Source organism: Stegodyphus dumicola, chromosome X2 (genome assembly GCF_044657685.1).
Source record: "Stegodyphus dumicola isolate Sdum_Otavi_A_Nest chromosome X2, ASM4465768v1".
Lineage (NCBI taxonomy): Eukaryota > Metazoa > Arthropoda > Arachnida > Araneae > Eresidae > Stegodyphus > Stegodyphus dumicola.
In genome coordinates this window covers 17,451,862-17,465,828 of record NC_140781.1, presented here as the reverse complement: position 1 = coordinate 17,465,828, position 13,967 = coordinate 17,451,862, and the positions used below count along the sequence as shown (strand labels likewise).

The window sequence follows — 13,967 nt, the reverse complement described above, 5'->3', positions numbered from 1 at the left end:
AATCTAAGAAGCAGATTTTTACACTCAGTTAAAGGCTATATAATAATTCAATACGTTATATATACAAAGGCAACGAAAAATAAGCATCTTAAGCATAAAATTTAGATTTTAAACATAAAATCCGAAGCATTAGAAGCTGAATTTCATGAAAAATATGTTATATTACTAAGTGTTGCATATTTTGTATACACATTCGTGTGCAAGATTAAGAGAATTTGCATAATATGTCAACTTTCTGAAACATTAATGGACAGATTTAAATTAACTTTGATATGAATATACATTTATGACAGAGAAAGAAATGCACCATTCACAAATCATTTTATATACGCATGTTTATCAGTAAAGCTCATAGTGCAAGAATATCCCAAATCCACTTTGCGATATCGAAATGAAGATGAGTCTAATATGGGGGTATGGTCCCCTCTCACAGCCAGACAGATTGCGCAGCAGGGCGGTATACTCAACAGGAGGCAGTTGAAGACTGCTTATGACAGATCCCACTCCTGCACCAAGGAAATTTTTAAATCCGTGATTGTTATTGGAGAGGGATGGCGAGATAAAATTGCCCTCCCAATACGCAACTCTAGACATGCTGTATAGGGTTAAGATGTAGCTACGCAATCCATGCGGCGAATATCGTCATTTTCCAGATAATCGTCGACTAGCTGAGCCCTATGTTGAGAAGCGTTGTTGTCCATGAACATGAATCCAGGACTACGGTAATCAGGTAAACAGTGCTCATGCTGAATCTCGATTCGTCTGTAGAAAGCTTTAAAGTCTGGTCTAATGCGCATGTTGTATCTGCACCACGCATGGTAAAAGAGTTCTCTTGTGTAATGCAGTGAGCGGGAAGCAAACATCCGAACTTCTGGCATACAGCCCTATCTCATGAAGCCTTCGGGCAAATGTAGACCATGAAATTGAGGTTCCAGTGGCGGCATACAGCTCACGTGAGAGCAGTGATGCTATAACAGTCCTGTGTCGCCTCGTTGAAAGTTCCAAGTAACGATCCTCATTCGTCCTTGTGGGTCTTGATTGAACTTTCCCATGTTTTGTTTCGATATGGTCCAGTGTCCTGAAACTCTTTCTATAAATTGCAGAGGACACTGGGCGTTTCAGTGAGCCCTACAGCCACTTGGCTTGTATTTTGCTTGTATCAAATCTGCCGAAAATCTCATTCCGTCATCCATATGTTCGAGGCTAATCACGTTACCTGATACCTTATAAAATTTACCTTACTCTTGTGAAAAACACTGCGAATGTCGTAGAGGAGTGATGGCACACAAATCGCTGAAAGACCCTCATGCCGTTATATCCCCTTCACAATCACAGCTTCGCAGACACGCACGTGTACTTTACGTATTCGACTCTGGATATTTACATAATTCTTCGTCGGCATATTTAATACCTTTGGCTCACTATTTTTCATAAAAATAGACACAATTTGTAAACTCTTTTAATTTTTAACCCGGCTCTATGTTAACAGAACACACGGAATATAAAGCAGATCGAAAATTATGTGTATTTGCGCTGCTCTGCATGTCTACTTCTTCATACATGTTAAGATCTTGACAAGTATTTGAAACAAATTAATGCTAAATGGAATGCTAAAAAGCACCTTTTTAAGTATTTAATACTGAAAATATGATGACCGGTGTTATTGTTTCACCTTACTACCTACATATTACACGAAATTTTCTAATGAAATTTAAGCATATCGAATTATAATATGGTGAAAATTTATATAAGTAAATTAAATTTTCTTTAAAAAAAGTTACAGAGCGCATGTTTAAATTCAAAAATTTAAAAGCCTTTTGTGTCATAAAATAGCGGTTATAGGCTTGAAACAATTCCTGAGGACATCATAAAAACATATTACACAACTTAAAAAAAGTAAACTATACAAAATAATTGTAAGGAAAAACATTTATTAATTAACTGTACAACAAGCTAATAGACAATCTTATAATTTGATTACTGAGGCCTTAAACAAAGTTTAGGAATGCGTTTTGTACTTCCATTAACGAACTATAAAATCACAGATAACATCTTCTCCAGCATTTCTCACACTTATCCAGTCTTCTCATTCTTTAAGTTTGCTCTGTTTCTTTTACATCAGATATCTGTGCATGAAAATAAAATGTGATAAAATGCAATAAAGTATACAATAATAATTAGCAAATGACAATATTATGGCATATAATAAAACATAATGGCATTAAGAAACCAGAAAACCTAAATCATTAATAATACCAAACACTTACACAAAATTTACACTAAACTTGAGATAAATGTATTAATGTAAAGATAAATAAAATTTTCAGTGAAATATAAGCCTAGATTCTATTACATAGCTTTACCAATGCTTCGCACTTTAAAATTATTTCTATTCATTGAGATGATATTTAAATAACGGAATATTTTGAATATGTTTGATTGGTTACTTAATTATGCAACCGCATTTGGAGATTATCTGGATTAGAAGAGAGTTATTCGTGAAAGACTTTCGAAGGGATACTGACTCGTATTCATGTTACTGTTGAGAAACTCCTTGCAGACAATCCATTTGCCCGGACTTGAGTTCTGGCATAACTACTAATGTTATAATCTTTTACTTTAGAATAAACATTTCAGGACTATTATTTCTCCCCCAAACAACGATTCATAAAGATGGCAACGACTGCTGAGGAAAAAAATTCGGATCCTTTAGTTGGCTAAAATCCGCTAATTTCCTGTGTGCGTTGGTTACGACACGCGCTATGATCGGAAATGGGGAGGGAGGAGTTGCTCCGATCTTGAAGTTCCTATTTTAAAGTAACAGACTATAAGCAACTGTAGTGTTAAGCAATCGAACACTGATGGCCGTGGATACTTTAGCGTTATATAAGCGTTAATCTGTTTGTGTGCTATTTCGCTGCTTTGCGAAGTTAACCTGGCTAAGTAAGCGCCTTTTTAATAAGTGAGGTATTTAGGCAGCCAAAATATTTAGTTTGTAATGCATGGTCGAAACTTAAGACGTACCTGAATTAATAACTGATAATTAATCATTTACGGCTATTGGTCTCTGCCAATCCATGCCTACAGTCTTAACATCGAAATACGTTAGCTTGTTAAAAGGCGGTTATATTGATTGTAATGTACTCATCCTTTGATTTAAGTAATTACTCTAATGATAATTAAAGTCTTCAGGTTTCAAATTTCTGTTTCTTTTATAGATTTTAAGAGCTGGAATAATATTATCCAAATTGCTAATAAAAGCATCGTCACCTTTTTGTTTCGGGGCTGTCGTAGTTTTTTTTTTTGGGGGGGGGGAATGAAATTTGTAAACTGTTATATAGCTTCAAGTCGCAAGAGAAACACGCCGACGTGGAAAATAAAACAGGCAAATCGATAACCTTATATTCGGAGTAGATTTTTTTAAATCCCTAAAAATTCGGGATTGTAAAAAATCTACGCCGAATATAAGGTTGTCGATTTGCCTGTTTTATGTTATATAGCTTGTTCGAAAAAGCTACCTACAACCTCTGTTTGTTTGTAAATTGTTTTAGATATGAATTTTCAATTATAAATGTTTCTCAAAATAAGGTAAGCAACTTATGTATGTATGTATGTATGTGTAATTATGGCAAAGCCTCGAGGGCTATCTGCCTAAGGGGAGGGATGCCTTCGTGGAGGACTTTCTAAGGGAAACTGGCTCGTAAGCAACTTATGAAAACAGATTTAATAATATTAATGGGATGATCATGTAGATACAATAGCCAACATTTCATACAGTAACCTTATGGATAACCTAAATTCAATAACAGAAATACTCCGTTCTTTGATTTTCTTTTGAGAAATAACAAAATATAGTGGGAAATTTAAATATATAGTATGCTTTTTGAGAAGTGTAGTATGGATACAATTAGGAGGGAGAGGAGAAAATATAGTTCGTTGCTTTCATCGCTGAGGAAATAATACAGTAATGTGAGAAAAGGCTACCGTTCATTGCTTATTTTAAAGTGGCCTACCTTCTCACCTGCACGTTTTCACCTAACATTACTCAGCGCATGAAATCAAATCGCGTTCCCCTTCTTGCCACGGTTTTTACCCCGTAAGTCACATGCTGTCAGCGGATGTTTTAAATGTGAGAAATATGAAAATGAAAGTTTTATAATCACGACATGCCATTTTCAGATTAGATGCCATTTTCAGTAGAGGGTATCTACTTCTCAATTTTAAGGGATGCCCTTTCTAGGACTCCATTTCCTTAAACTATCACTGTAGTAATATATAAATGATTTTAAGAATCAGTGAAAGAACTTACTTGGGTTTTCTGATCCTTACTAAAAATTCTTTCACTTGTTCTTTCAGAATATAAAATCTATCTAATCATCAATAAAGGAAATAAAGCTACGGTTGTGAGCATGTTATACGAGAAATGATTATAAGATCTGATTGCATACGAAGATCCTTAGCTTAATGAATATGAATGGCTACTTATAATTTACTTTGCTTTTAACAATCTATCATTTTGAATAATTCCATCATTGGTACAGTTTAATACAGAAAATTATCCAATGTTCACGGTTCGGAAACAATATACCTTCTTAATACCTTTCTATTTTCAGGTTTGAGCTGAAAACTAATAATGATTCCAGTAAAAAGTAGTAGTTAAACACGAAGTCTGTTTAAAGAAATTTTCCTCAATGAACATGTGCAGTGTAATCTTGAATGCAAACGTTTTTGGTTGTTTTGATATTATAACATTAAACATACAAGTTAAAAGAATTATCTACTTATGCTGTCTACTGTATATTTGCTATTACTGATTTTCAGAACATTACGAAGACAGATATTGGAAAGCCATTTTAACGTTGATCTAAGATCATATGTTTTCATTTTTTGTACTTTATTACATTTAACAACTTAATTTCAGTACTTTGCCTTAATTCTATCTTTGAAACTATGCATTTCCTTAGAATAATTTACATGCGTTAAATATTTCAAGGGATTATGAACTTGTGCACTTTGCATTAACCAGTTATTTATAATTTCAGCCTTTTCTATCACTTCTCCTTTGCGTTTCCGTTTCTGAAGGCCACGTTACTAGTTAATTCTCTGGAGAGCAGTTCTCTGCGGCGTAGCGTTATTCTCGCCATTAGGTTTGTCAAGCCGATTTTAGGACTGAGCTAGCTTGCGCGTTTTTGTCTGTGTAACCTTTGCGTTAGCTACAATTTACTTAGTTAAGTTCAGTTCTTTACTCATGATTTAATAATAACTGCTGGCTAGTTCTGTAAGCAAAAGCTGTGCCTTCTGTTAAATTATATGAATTAATGAAAGGGTCTTTTACACTCTTTCACAGTGTCTGCTGCTTTTTCCAAGACATAGAGAGAAGTCGCTTAACTCTTCAGAGTTCTCAGTCAGTTTACGTTACTAAAGAGATTAAGACTCTACAGCCTCTAAAAAAATAATAATTTAATTACGAATTTTTTTCAATTGATTGAAAAAATGCAGCTTAATTCTCTCTTTCATTCACTTTTTAAAATACACTTTGACTCTTAACTGTAATTTTTTATCGAGCAATTATTTCAAAGAATTTCTACGGAAGATTGCAGTAAATACAACATATTCAAATCTAACAGCATCGTGAAAATACGATTTACCCCCCCCCCCCAAAAAAAAAACAAGAACTTTACGAAAACAAATATTAAAGTACATTTTAACAATGATTTAATGAGGCACATTTTTCGTTTTTCATATTTAATTATACTTTGCAATTATGTTACTCATACAAAGACCGTTCATGTTTCAACGAAGAAAACATATTTTATCTTAAAGTAGTAAGTAAAGTTAAGTAAAGGCCTGAAATCGCAAACATTTTAGAGTAAGTTAAAAGAATTGTTTCCATTTCTAATAAAGGTTAAGCATTTTCTTATATCTCTTATTAATCCTGTAACGTCTGAATAATTTCATTTAAATCAGATCCTGTATAGCCCTATCAAAGCACACTGGAAGTTATAAAAATCCTTTCCTACAGCACATCAGCCCAGTCTGTTTACTGTAGCTGACTCTTCTCAGCCGATAGCGCCAGGGCTTAAGCTCTGAAGAAACAGTGCTTACCTCAGAGTGTATTTACAAGGCAAACGGATTAGGACAAGCCTGAAACACGCTCGTCTCTTTACGTGGGATAACTGGAGCTTTGACAGATAAGTGGGAGCCCTGTCTTCTAATTTAATGCTATACAAGTTGTTATAAAAAGGCTTTATTTCCTTAAACAGGTAACTTGTACACGCATTTCTAGTTACACAAATCTTCTCAAAATAAGGTACAGAATTTTTACGAAAGTACTTTCAGCTTTGTGGTTGGAAGACTTCCACAAATATAAAACTTAATATTTTATGACATTCTTGCACTATTCTTGATAACTATGTAAAATATTGCATACCTGTATGTAGCCAACTAGTTGCCGAGTGGATAAAACAGCTGAACTCTGGTTGATCGATCCGGTCTCAAATCCTGGTGTGGAGTCTGACTAGATGGATGTTTTCACGGTTTTTCCCATACATAACTTGAATATGAGCCAATTTTCCCATATAAAGTTCTCCATGAAGGCATCTTCCCTTTAGGCAGACAGCCCTCGAATTAACTTTATATATAAAATTTGCATAAATTTGTCTAATTAATATTTTCATGAGACCACGTGCAAATGTAATAGTGAATACTTTTTAAGTCTATGCTGAATAGTAATTGCCAAAACGAAAAAGAGTTATTCTATAGTTGCTTCCTAAATGTGGTAAGGAGAAGGTACTGAGCAGTGAAAGTCAATAACTTCCTTCTCAATTATCTTTTAAATCTGCGCATGAAAATTTGAAAAATTTTGTATTAAGCTTATTGAGGCATAATAAATATTTTGTTAATAGAAATTATACTCATCGGGGACAATATAAAAATTTAGATTTTGCATTTATAGAATCCTGCCACCCGAAGTTTTAAAATCGCTTTCGCAAAATTTTCCACCTTATTTTGAGAAACACGGTAATTGGAAATACGTATTTAAATCTTAACTGTCTAGTGCATATCTAGAAAATTTGAGTAAATGTAATTTGTAGCCATCTTTTTAACATTAAGTACATACATTTTTACAAATATTATAAAAAAACTTCTTAGATTACATTTTACAGTTTTAAATTTAACTTTAGAGCAAACCTGTAAGAAGGACAGTGTAAGTAATTAAATCTTTCAGTATTATGTATTCACTCTGTACTAGCACTAGCTGCTCTACAGTTTCACAGTGATAAATGTCAATATTTACTTTTCTTATTATTTGAATCAACGAAATATTGAAAAAAGAGGGGAAAAATCATCAAATATTTCAAAAAACGTGTTTTTCGGATGCAAAATATAACTGTTTTTTTATTTTTTTTATTATTATTTCATTTCCAAAAGTTGGAGATATATAGTTCTGTTTGGTTTGAATTAGATTTGTAAAATATTCTACTGAATTTCAACATTTAATTCAATTCCTACATTTATAAAAATATCATGGCAATAATTTTTAAGTTTTATGAGCTGTTAAGCTTGAGTTAAACGGTGTCCTGTCTTTCCCTTGATTCACAGCTCGTAATTCGTTGAGACATAGAGGTTATACGAATGCCAAGCCCATGCAAGAATGTTTAAAATCTCAGGAATACCAATTACAACTCATGCTTTGTTGCTTGAAGAGTTGCTTTGCTGTTGGTAACATCTAGGCCCGAAAGTAGTATTGGTTGGAGTCCACGGTGAAGCCCATTGTCGCTCTCGGTTGATCATGGAGCCCTTTCCATAGTTCGATTTACTAAAGTTCATAAGCTAAGTATCTTGTTTTCAGGAATTTGACTTTGATACATTAGAAAAGGTTAAGAGAAAAAAAAAATGCGTGTGTCGTGGACGCATTCAGCTGATCAATGTTTATTAATGTTTAACAATGTTTTTAGCTGAAACATTGTGTAAAGTGAAGTTTTCATTAGTTTTATGAGTTGATTAATTTTGTTAGCTTTAATGCTTATTCTGGCCCCAAGTTTGAATTATGTTGTAAAATAAAATAATTGATCAACCTTGATTTAATCTCTGTTTATTATTATTTATAGATTAGGATATTAGTCCGATTGGGTTAATGGAAATTAGAAAAGGATATTAGCCCGAATGGTCTATTAGTCTCCAAATAGGATGCTGCGTCCTCCGATGTAAGGGGCTGCATCACTTTCCAAATTGTTGCCAACAAATATTATCGCATTTTATTATTAAATTAAATAATAAAGAAGCTGCATGTTCCTCGCACTGTGAAAAACAAAGATGTTACCTAAGGTCAGCAAATTTTGAGTAACGTAGTCCTCCATCCAAACATGTGCACCTGGAAGCCCACAAAATGTGGGCTTCCAGGTGCTATTATTACACTTTTTTATTATTACACTTTTCCAGGTGTTATTATTACACTTTTCCAGGTGTTATTATTACACTTTATTATTATTACATTTTTCCAGGTGTTATTACTACACTTTTCCAGGTGTTATTATTATTACATCATCTTTTATTAATTTGTATATAGCTCACCTGGTCATGAAACGTGACTTTTAAAGTTTTTGTTTTCCTTTTTAACTGTAACACTACAATTTAGGGTCAAATAAAAATTGCTTGATATTAATCTGTTTAAACCTCGTATTATTCTGGACTATAACTCATTTGACATTTGTTGAAGTAATAGTGAATTACCGGTAGATGAATAAAGCAAAAGCTTCATTAAGCACAAGAATTGCAAGTAAATTAAAATATTTACCGTATTTTCTGGTCTAATTTCTTCCTTTTGTTTACTGATTTTATCGTTCGAAAATTGAGGGGAGAAAATTAGGTGAATCAGTTAATTTCCAAAGGACGTGGTTATAGCAAGAATGTAACAAATGAAATGTAGTCATGGATAAACAACAGGTAAATATTATAACATTATTTCTTTAAAAGAAATTTATATTCCCATAAGAATAAATAGTAATATCTAATAAGATACCTTTCTAGAATCTCGCTCGTTCTTATTGCTGTCTTTGTGATTCCTTAGGTGTCAAATAATCAATAAATAATTAAGAAGCTAAAGTTAATTATCAATAAATAATTCGAGAATATACCAGCTGACACAGCGAAATCGTATACTGGATGTCAGCTGGTGTTTCATTGGTCGGTTCTTGTATTAGGTTGGCATAAAACTCAACAGTTTGAAGGAAAGGGTTCGTTGGAAATTTAGCGAGTAGTTTTGAAGGTATTGCCCTTGTTAGTAAGACGAAAACAATCACAACGTGGACGAATTCGTTTTGAAATTTAGGAAAGCTCGTTCTCTAAACCCATTGAAGAAGGAGAAAATTCTGCAAATATTAAAAAATTTTCAAGGCCTAAAAAAACTAGGCGAAAAATATGTCGGGAAATATGGTAATAAGTTTTGTCCTTTTGTTAAAAATTCTAGCGCGAACTTCGTTGTAAGATTATAATGTTTTGGTAAAAAATTATCAGAATTTTATTTTTAAGACTTTTTCTGACTTAAACCATTTTCGCTTTGTCGATTACTTGTATCAACACATTGCTAACGCATTTTATCATGTTTCCTATTATTTTAGTAATAGCATTTCTTGAAAGGTAATTTTATTTCTTTAGTGATTATTTATTTCTTCTCCGCTTACTTTTTTTTTCCTTTCTAGCTGTAGAAAAATGATTGTGGAAAAGCAGATACAAATTGTTTCTGCATCAGTTCGAGTCCTTATGCTGTACTTAATGAAGTTAGTGATTCGTGTGCACAGTAGAAATAGGCCTACGAGAGCTGGGAAAGAATTGCCCAACAAATGCCCTTCAAAAGAGAGTACGTATACGAACAGTTTTCTTTACACTTAACACAATTTTATCTTTGAAATAGCTTGAAAACATTTCTGATTTTTCTACAGTATCTTTTTGTGAAGTATGGCAATCTGTTCAATCGCGAGATTTTCAAAATGCTAAATTTTTTCTTTTCTCATAAGTTTAGATGGTATGTATTAAACAGCAGTATTGATAAATTTACGTTTAGGCGACTAGCATTCCTTAAAAAGTTATTATTTATAGAAATTTTATTACTTCAATGTAAAAGGCAAAAAGATGATAAAATTCATTTATTTCATAAATAAAAGCTTATTATTTGAGAATGCTTTCGATATAGGGTTTGATCGGGTTGATTTATGGTATTATGACAAATTGGCAATTTGTTTAAGAGAAGGGATGTCTTCGTGCAGGATTTTCTAAGGGAAACTGGATCGTATTCGCTTTACAGATAGGAAAACCACGAAAACGTCCATGCAGCCAGCTCGTTTACCTGGAATCAAAACCAGGTCGGAACTACTATTGCTCATCAACTTTACCGCTTTGTGGCTGCTTGGCCCTTTTTATAAGGATTTATCGATAACAGAAAGAAGATTTATTGATAACAGTGTTGTTGCTCTTTATTTCCATAGTTTTAACGCCCACCAGCGGCCTAGCGGTAAAATCGATGAACACTGGTAGTTCGGTCCGAGGTTCGAATCCCGCGAACGGGCTGGCTGCATGGGCGTTTTCGTGGTTTTCTCCATGTGTAACGTGTATGCGAGTCAGTTTCCCTTACAAAGACCTCCACGAAAGCACCCCTCCCCTTAGGCAGATAGCCCTAGTGTGCTTTGCCATAATTAAATAAACCAAACCAAAACAAACCATCAATAGTTTTAACAGTGTCAGTTCAATGGGATATATATATATAAGCAGCTTAGTTTAAGAAGACCGAATTGAAAACTGTTTTCCACATGGTAAACGTTTGTAGAACTATATTATGATAAACTTACTCGATTTAATTAAGCTATCCTTATCTAGACCCAGGTTCATTCATTTAAGGTATTTAGAATTGATAGTTTTTACAGTAATATCATAGTTCAAAGAATGGAAAAATGCTATTTTTCTACCTTATAAGTGCCTCAAAGAATCTCAACAGAGCACTTCAGAGATAACGCAGCATGCTTTTTATGTTATGAAATTACGAATAACTTGCGTTTAGTTTTGGGGAAAAAAGAGGAATATGAACGATAAAATGATGACATGAGAAGCCCAGGCAAAGTACAACGTCGGTTGCAATTGCTCGGGCAAAGTACAATGTCTGAGAATGTTTTGGGTTTACAGTTAAATCTTCCTGAATGTTCTCAGCATATCACTTTAAATTCACAATCTTAAAGGTTAACGTTCAGAACTGAAGAAATGGAAAAGCTTCATGCGGCGAAATTTCAGTCTGACTTGGGTAAGAGATACTTCTCCACTTACATAACTGAAGACCTTAAACCACTTCACCATTTGCCCCGAGACCGAGTCTTAGATTTTAAAAGTGTCGTCAGTAGCTCTGAGCTAGTTTCGAACCCTAATAAAATATATATATATATATATATATATATATACACCAAATTATTTAGGTATTTAAGATGGCCACTGACCTTTTGATAGTATCTGAATTATTAAAATCGTTCAAAGTTACTGACTACACATTTCAAATCGACGAGTCTGTGTTGGGGGACACGGTCAAGTGGTTAAATGATATCTCTCAAGCACATTGAGAGAGTCATACATAGACTAGAGTACTACGTTCCCTTATATCAATTGTTTACCACGTCGGTGAAGCTGTGTAAAAGAACAGTTTGATATATTGAAATAACAGATTTAGAAAGAGTTGATGGTGTTACAGAACAGATTGCTAAGCCAAAATGCAATTTCTATATACAAGATTTTTTTTTTTTTTGTGTGTGTGTGTGTGTGTTGAAAGAAAAATGTGCGGCAGTACTCTACCAACTTAATACTTAACTTCCCAAGAATAGTATGCTTAATATTCAGAGGTATCTTTAAGATAACAAAGACATGTTAAACATAAGCAAAACAAATTAAGAGCACAATAAATAAAAACAATAAAAACTGACAAATTAATAAAAAGGCTGTTTTTATCTTTTGAGCTTTCCCTAAAAGTACATTTTGTCACTTTGACAAAGTACTTTTTATTCACTTAAAACAGTCAAAACATTTTTCTTTGAGGATTTTTAGATTTAGTTTCGTATAAATATCGTTGTAAATATTTGGAACATACTTTCTTCTAAGCGTTTTTTTTGGAGGGGGGGGGGTATTGTGATTTTTTTTTTTTTTTTGGTATTTTTTGGATTTTTTTAAGGGGTTTGATGATTTGGGGTTTATTTTGTGTTTAATCTTATTTATAGCCGGCGACTTTCTATAAGATTCGCGAAAACGTATTTTCAATGCTTTACGACCGATTCTTCCTACCAACTTTTAAGTGAGACAAAGCAGATTTGTCTACCCCGAAACAGTTAGATTTTTACTATTATATGCTATTTCTGAAAGGCGCTGTATTTCCTTTTCGGCTCGATACCTGATTAGATATCCGTAAAAGTTAGTGCTAGTTAGGCTTCAAATCAAGGAGAAATAATCTGATGTGAATACCACATAGCTTCCTTGTCCAGCCTATTAAATTATATACACACTTTTTGCTGCATTTAATTTAAACTTATTTCCTCGAATTATTCTAACTTAATTAACCTACCTTTCAACGCAAGTTTGAAATGACATCAAAAATTGAAAATTTTGAAATTAAATATTTCGGTCAATTTTGGTCGTACCATAACGACTGTAAAATTATGACATGTATAAGAACAGAAAGACTGCATTAAAAGTTATCTTTCGTTGTGTGCCAAAAATTAAAAAAATGTGACATTGCCGAAACATTAATAATTTCATGATTTAAAACACTTCTGTAATTGGATGTGTATGACTACTACCGACGATTGAGAAAATAAAGGTATGGTAAAGACTTTTAAGCCGTAATATATTTAATTTTGCCGATTGCACAGCTTGATGTTATAGCAGTCCCATATACAAAACTTCAAAAATTATGGCTAATCATTTTTGGGTTTCGTCATATACATACATACATACATACATAACGTAACTACAGACTGTACGAAAAAATTAGTTTTGAACACATTTTAAATCCAACTTACAAACTGTTTTGCAAAGAAATTTCTTTATTCTGTCCGTACATGCAGATGTCACGGGAAAAAAAAAAAAAAAATCGTAAATTCGGGAACAGTGAAAATGGATATTTTCTGTTGAAAATATGATATCCTAAATTTTTCGCAATTATAATGCTTCTTTATTTCGTAAAAGGAAGTAAAAAAGGATAGACCAGCGATTCTCAACCGGTGGTACGCAAAGAAACAAAGTATTTTTGGTTAATCTTTGGATTATGGTAACTTGGCGATTTTTTGGCGAACATTTGGCGACCAACCCTGCTACAGCAATCTGCTAGTTTTTTTTTTTTTTTTTTTTTTTTTTGATGCCATTTTGTTTTCAGGAAGTAAAGGCATGTTTTTTTTTTACTCAACATTTTTTCCAACAATCTGCTAACCGAATTACGCTTATGCTAGAACTTTTATGCAACAAAAGTGCTTAATCATGACGAAGATTAGGTTCCAAATTGGGAGAAAGTGTAGAATCGCCCACTGCTTGCCGCGTTTTTAAGAATTGCACATACATGGTACCCATGTACACGTCGACCTATTTAAAAAAAAAAAAAAATCCCAGAATTGCACAAAAATGGCATTGCGCACACTCTTGACTTTATCCATGTACACTATTAAAGTCCTACCTAGTAACCTTTATCGCCTTACCCAAATGTCGCCAAACTACCTGTTGCCATATTCCAAAGATTAGCTGTATTTTAACTATTAAATTCAAAAATCTTGTGAAAAAAAGAACAATTGATAGAAATTTTCTGTGATCGAACTCTTAACTGAAGATTTCAAAACTAACACACTTGTTAAAGATTGGCTGAACCGAAAAAAAAGAATTTAAAAGCATTTCAAATAAAGCTATGAAAATTTTTATTCTCTTTTTGCGCACCCTATTTGTGTGAGCAAGGA

At 33.2% G+C, this 13,967-nt stretch overlaps 1 protein-coding gene and 1 long non-coding RNA gene across 8 annotated transcripts in view; one reads left to right on the top strand and one right to left on the bottom strand.

Moving 5' to 3' along the window:
* The window catches only part of LOC118191773 (uncharacterized), a 478,434-nt gene that overhangs the window by 263,852 nt on the left and 200,615 nt on the right, over window positions 1-13,967 (top strand). For 4 of the 5 annotated variants that reach the window (XR_015039049.1, XR_015039050.1, XR_015039053.1 and 1 more), the window contains exon 3: window positions 9,702-9,859. This is a non-coding gene — a long non-coding RNA (uncharacterized LOC118191773). Of the gene's footprint in view, window positions 1-9,262; window positions 9,436-9,701; window positions 9,860-13,967 lie in introns of those variants that run through there. The other variant, XR_015039051.1, reaches the window with a different exon arrangement.
* LOC118193656 (silk gland factor 1-like) overlaps window positions 1,915-13,967 on the bottom strand; it is a 232,912-nt gene continuing 220,859 nt past the window's right edge. For all 3 annotated transcript variants that reach the window (XR_004758658.2, XM_085809385.1, XM_085809383.1), the window contains exon 2: window positions 1,915-2,126. Coding sequence is in view for 1 of the 3 variants with exons in the window: in XM_085809383.1 (XP_085665509.1) it covers window positions 2,114-2,126 (13 nt within the window). In the remaining 2 variants the exon portion in view is untranslated. The remainder of the gene's footprint in view (window positions 2,127-13,967) is intronic.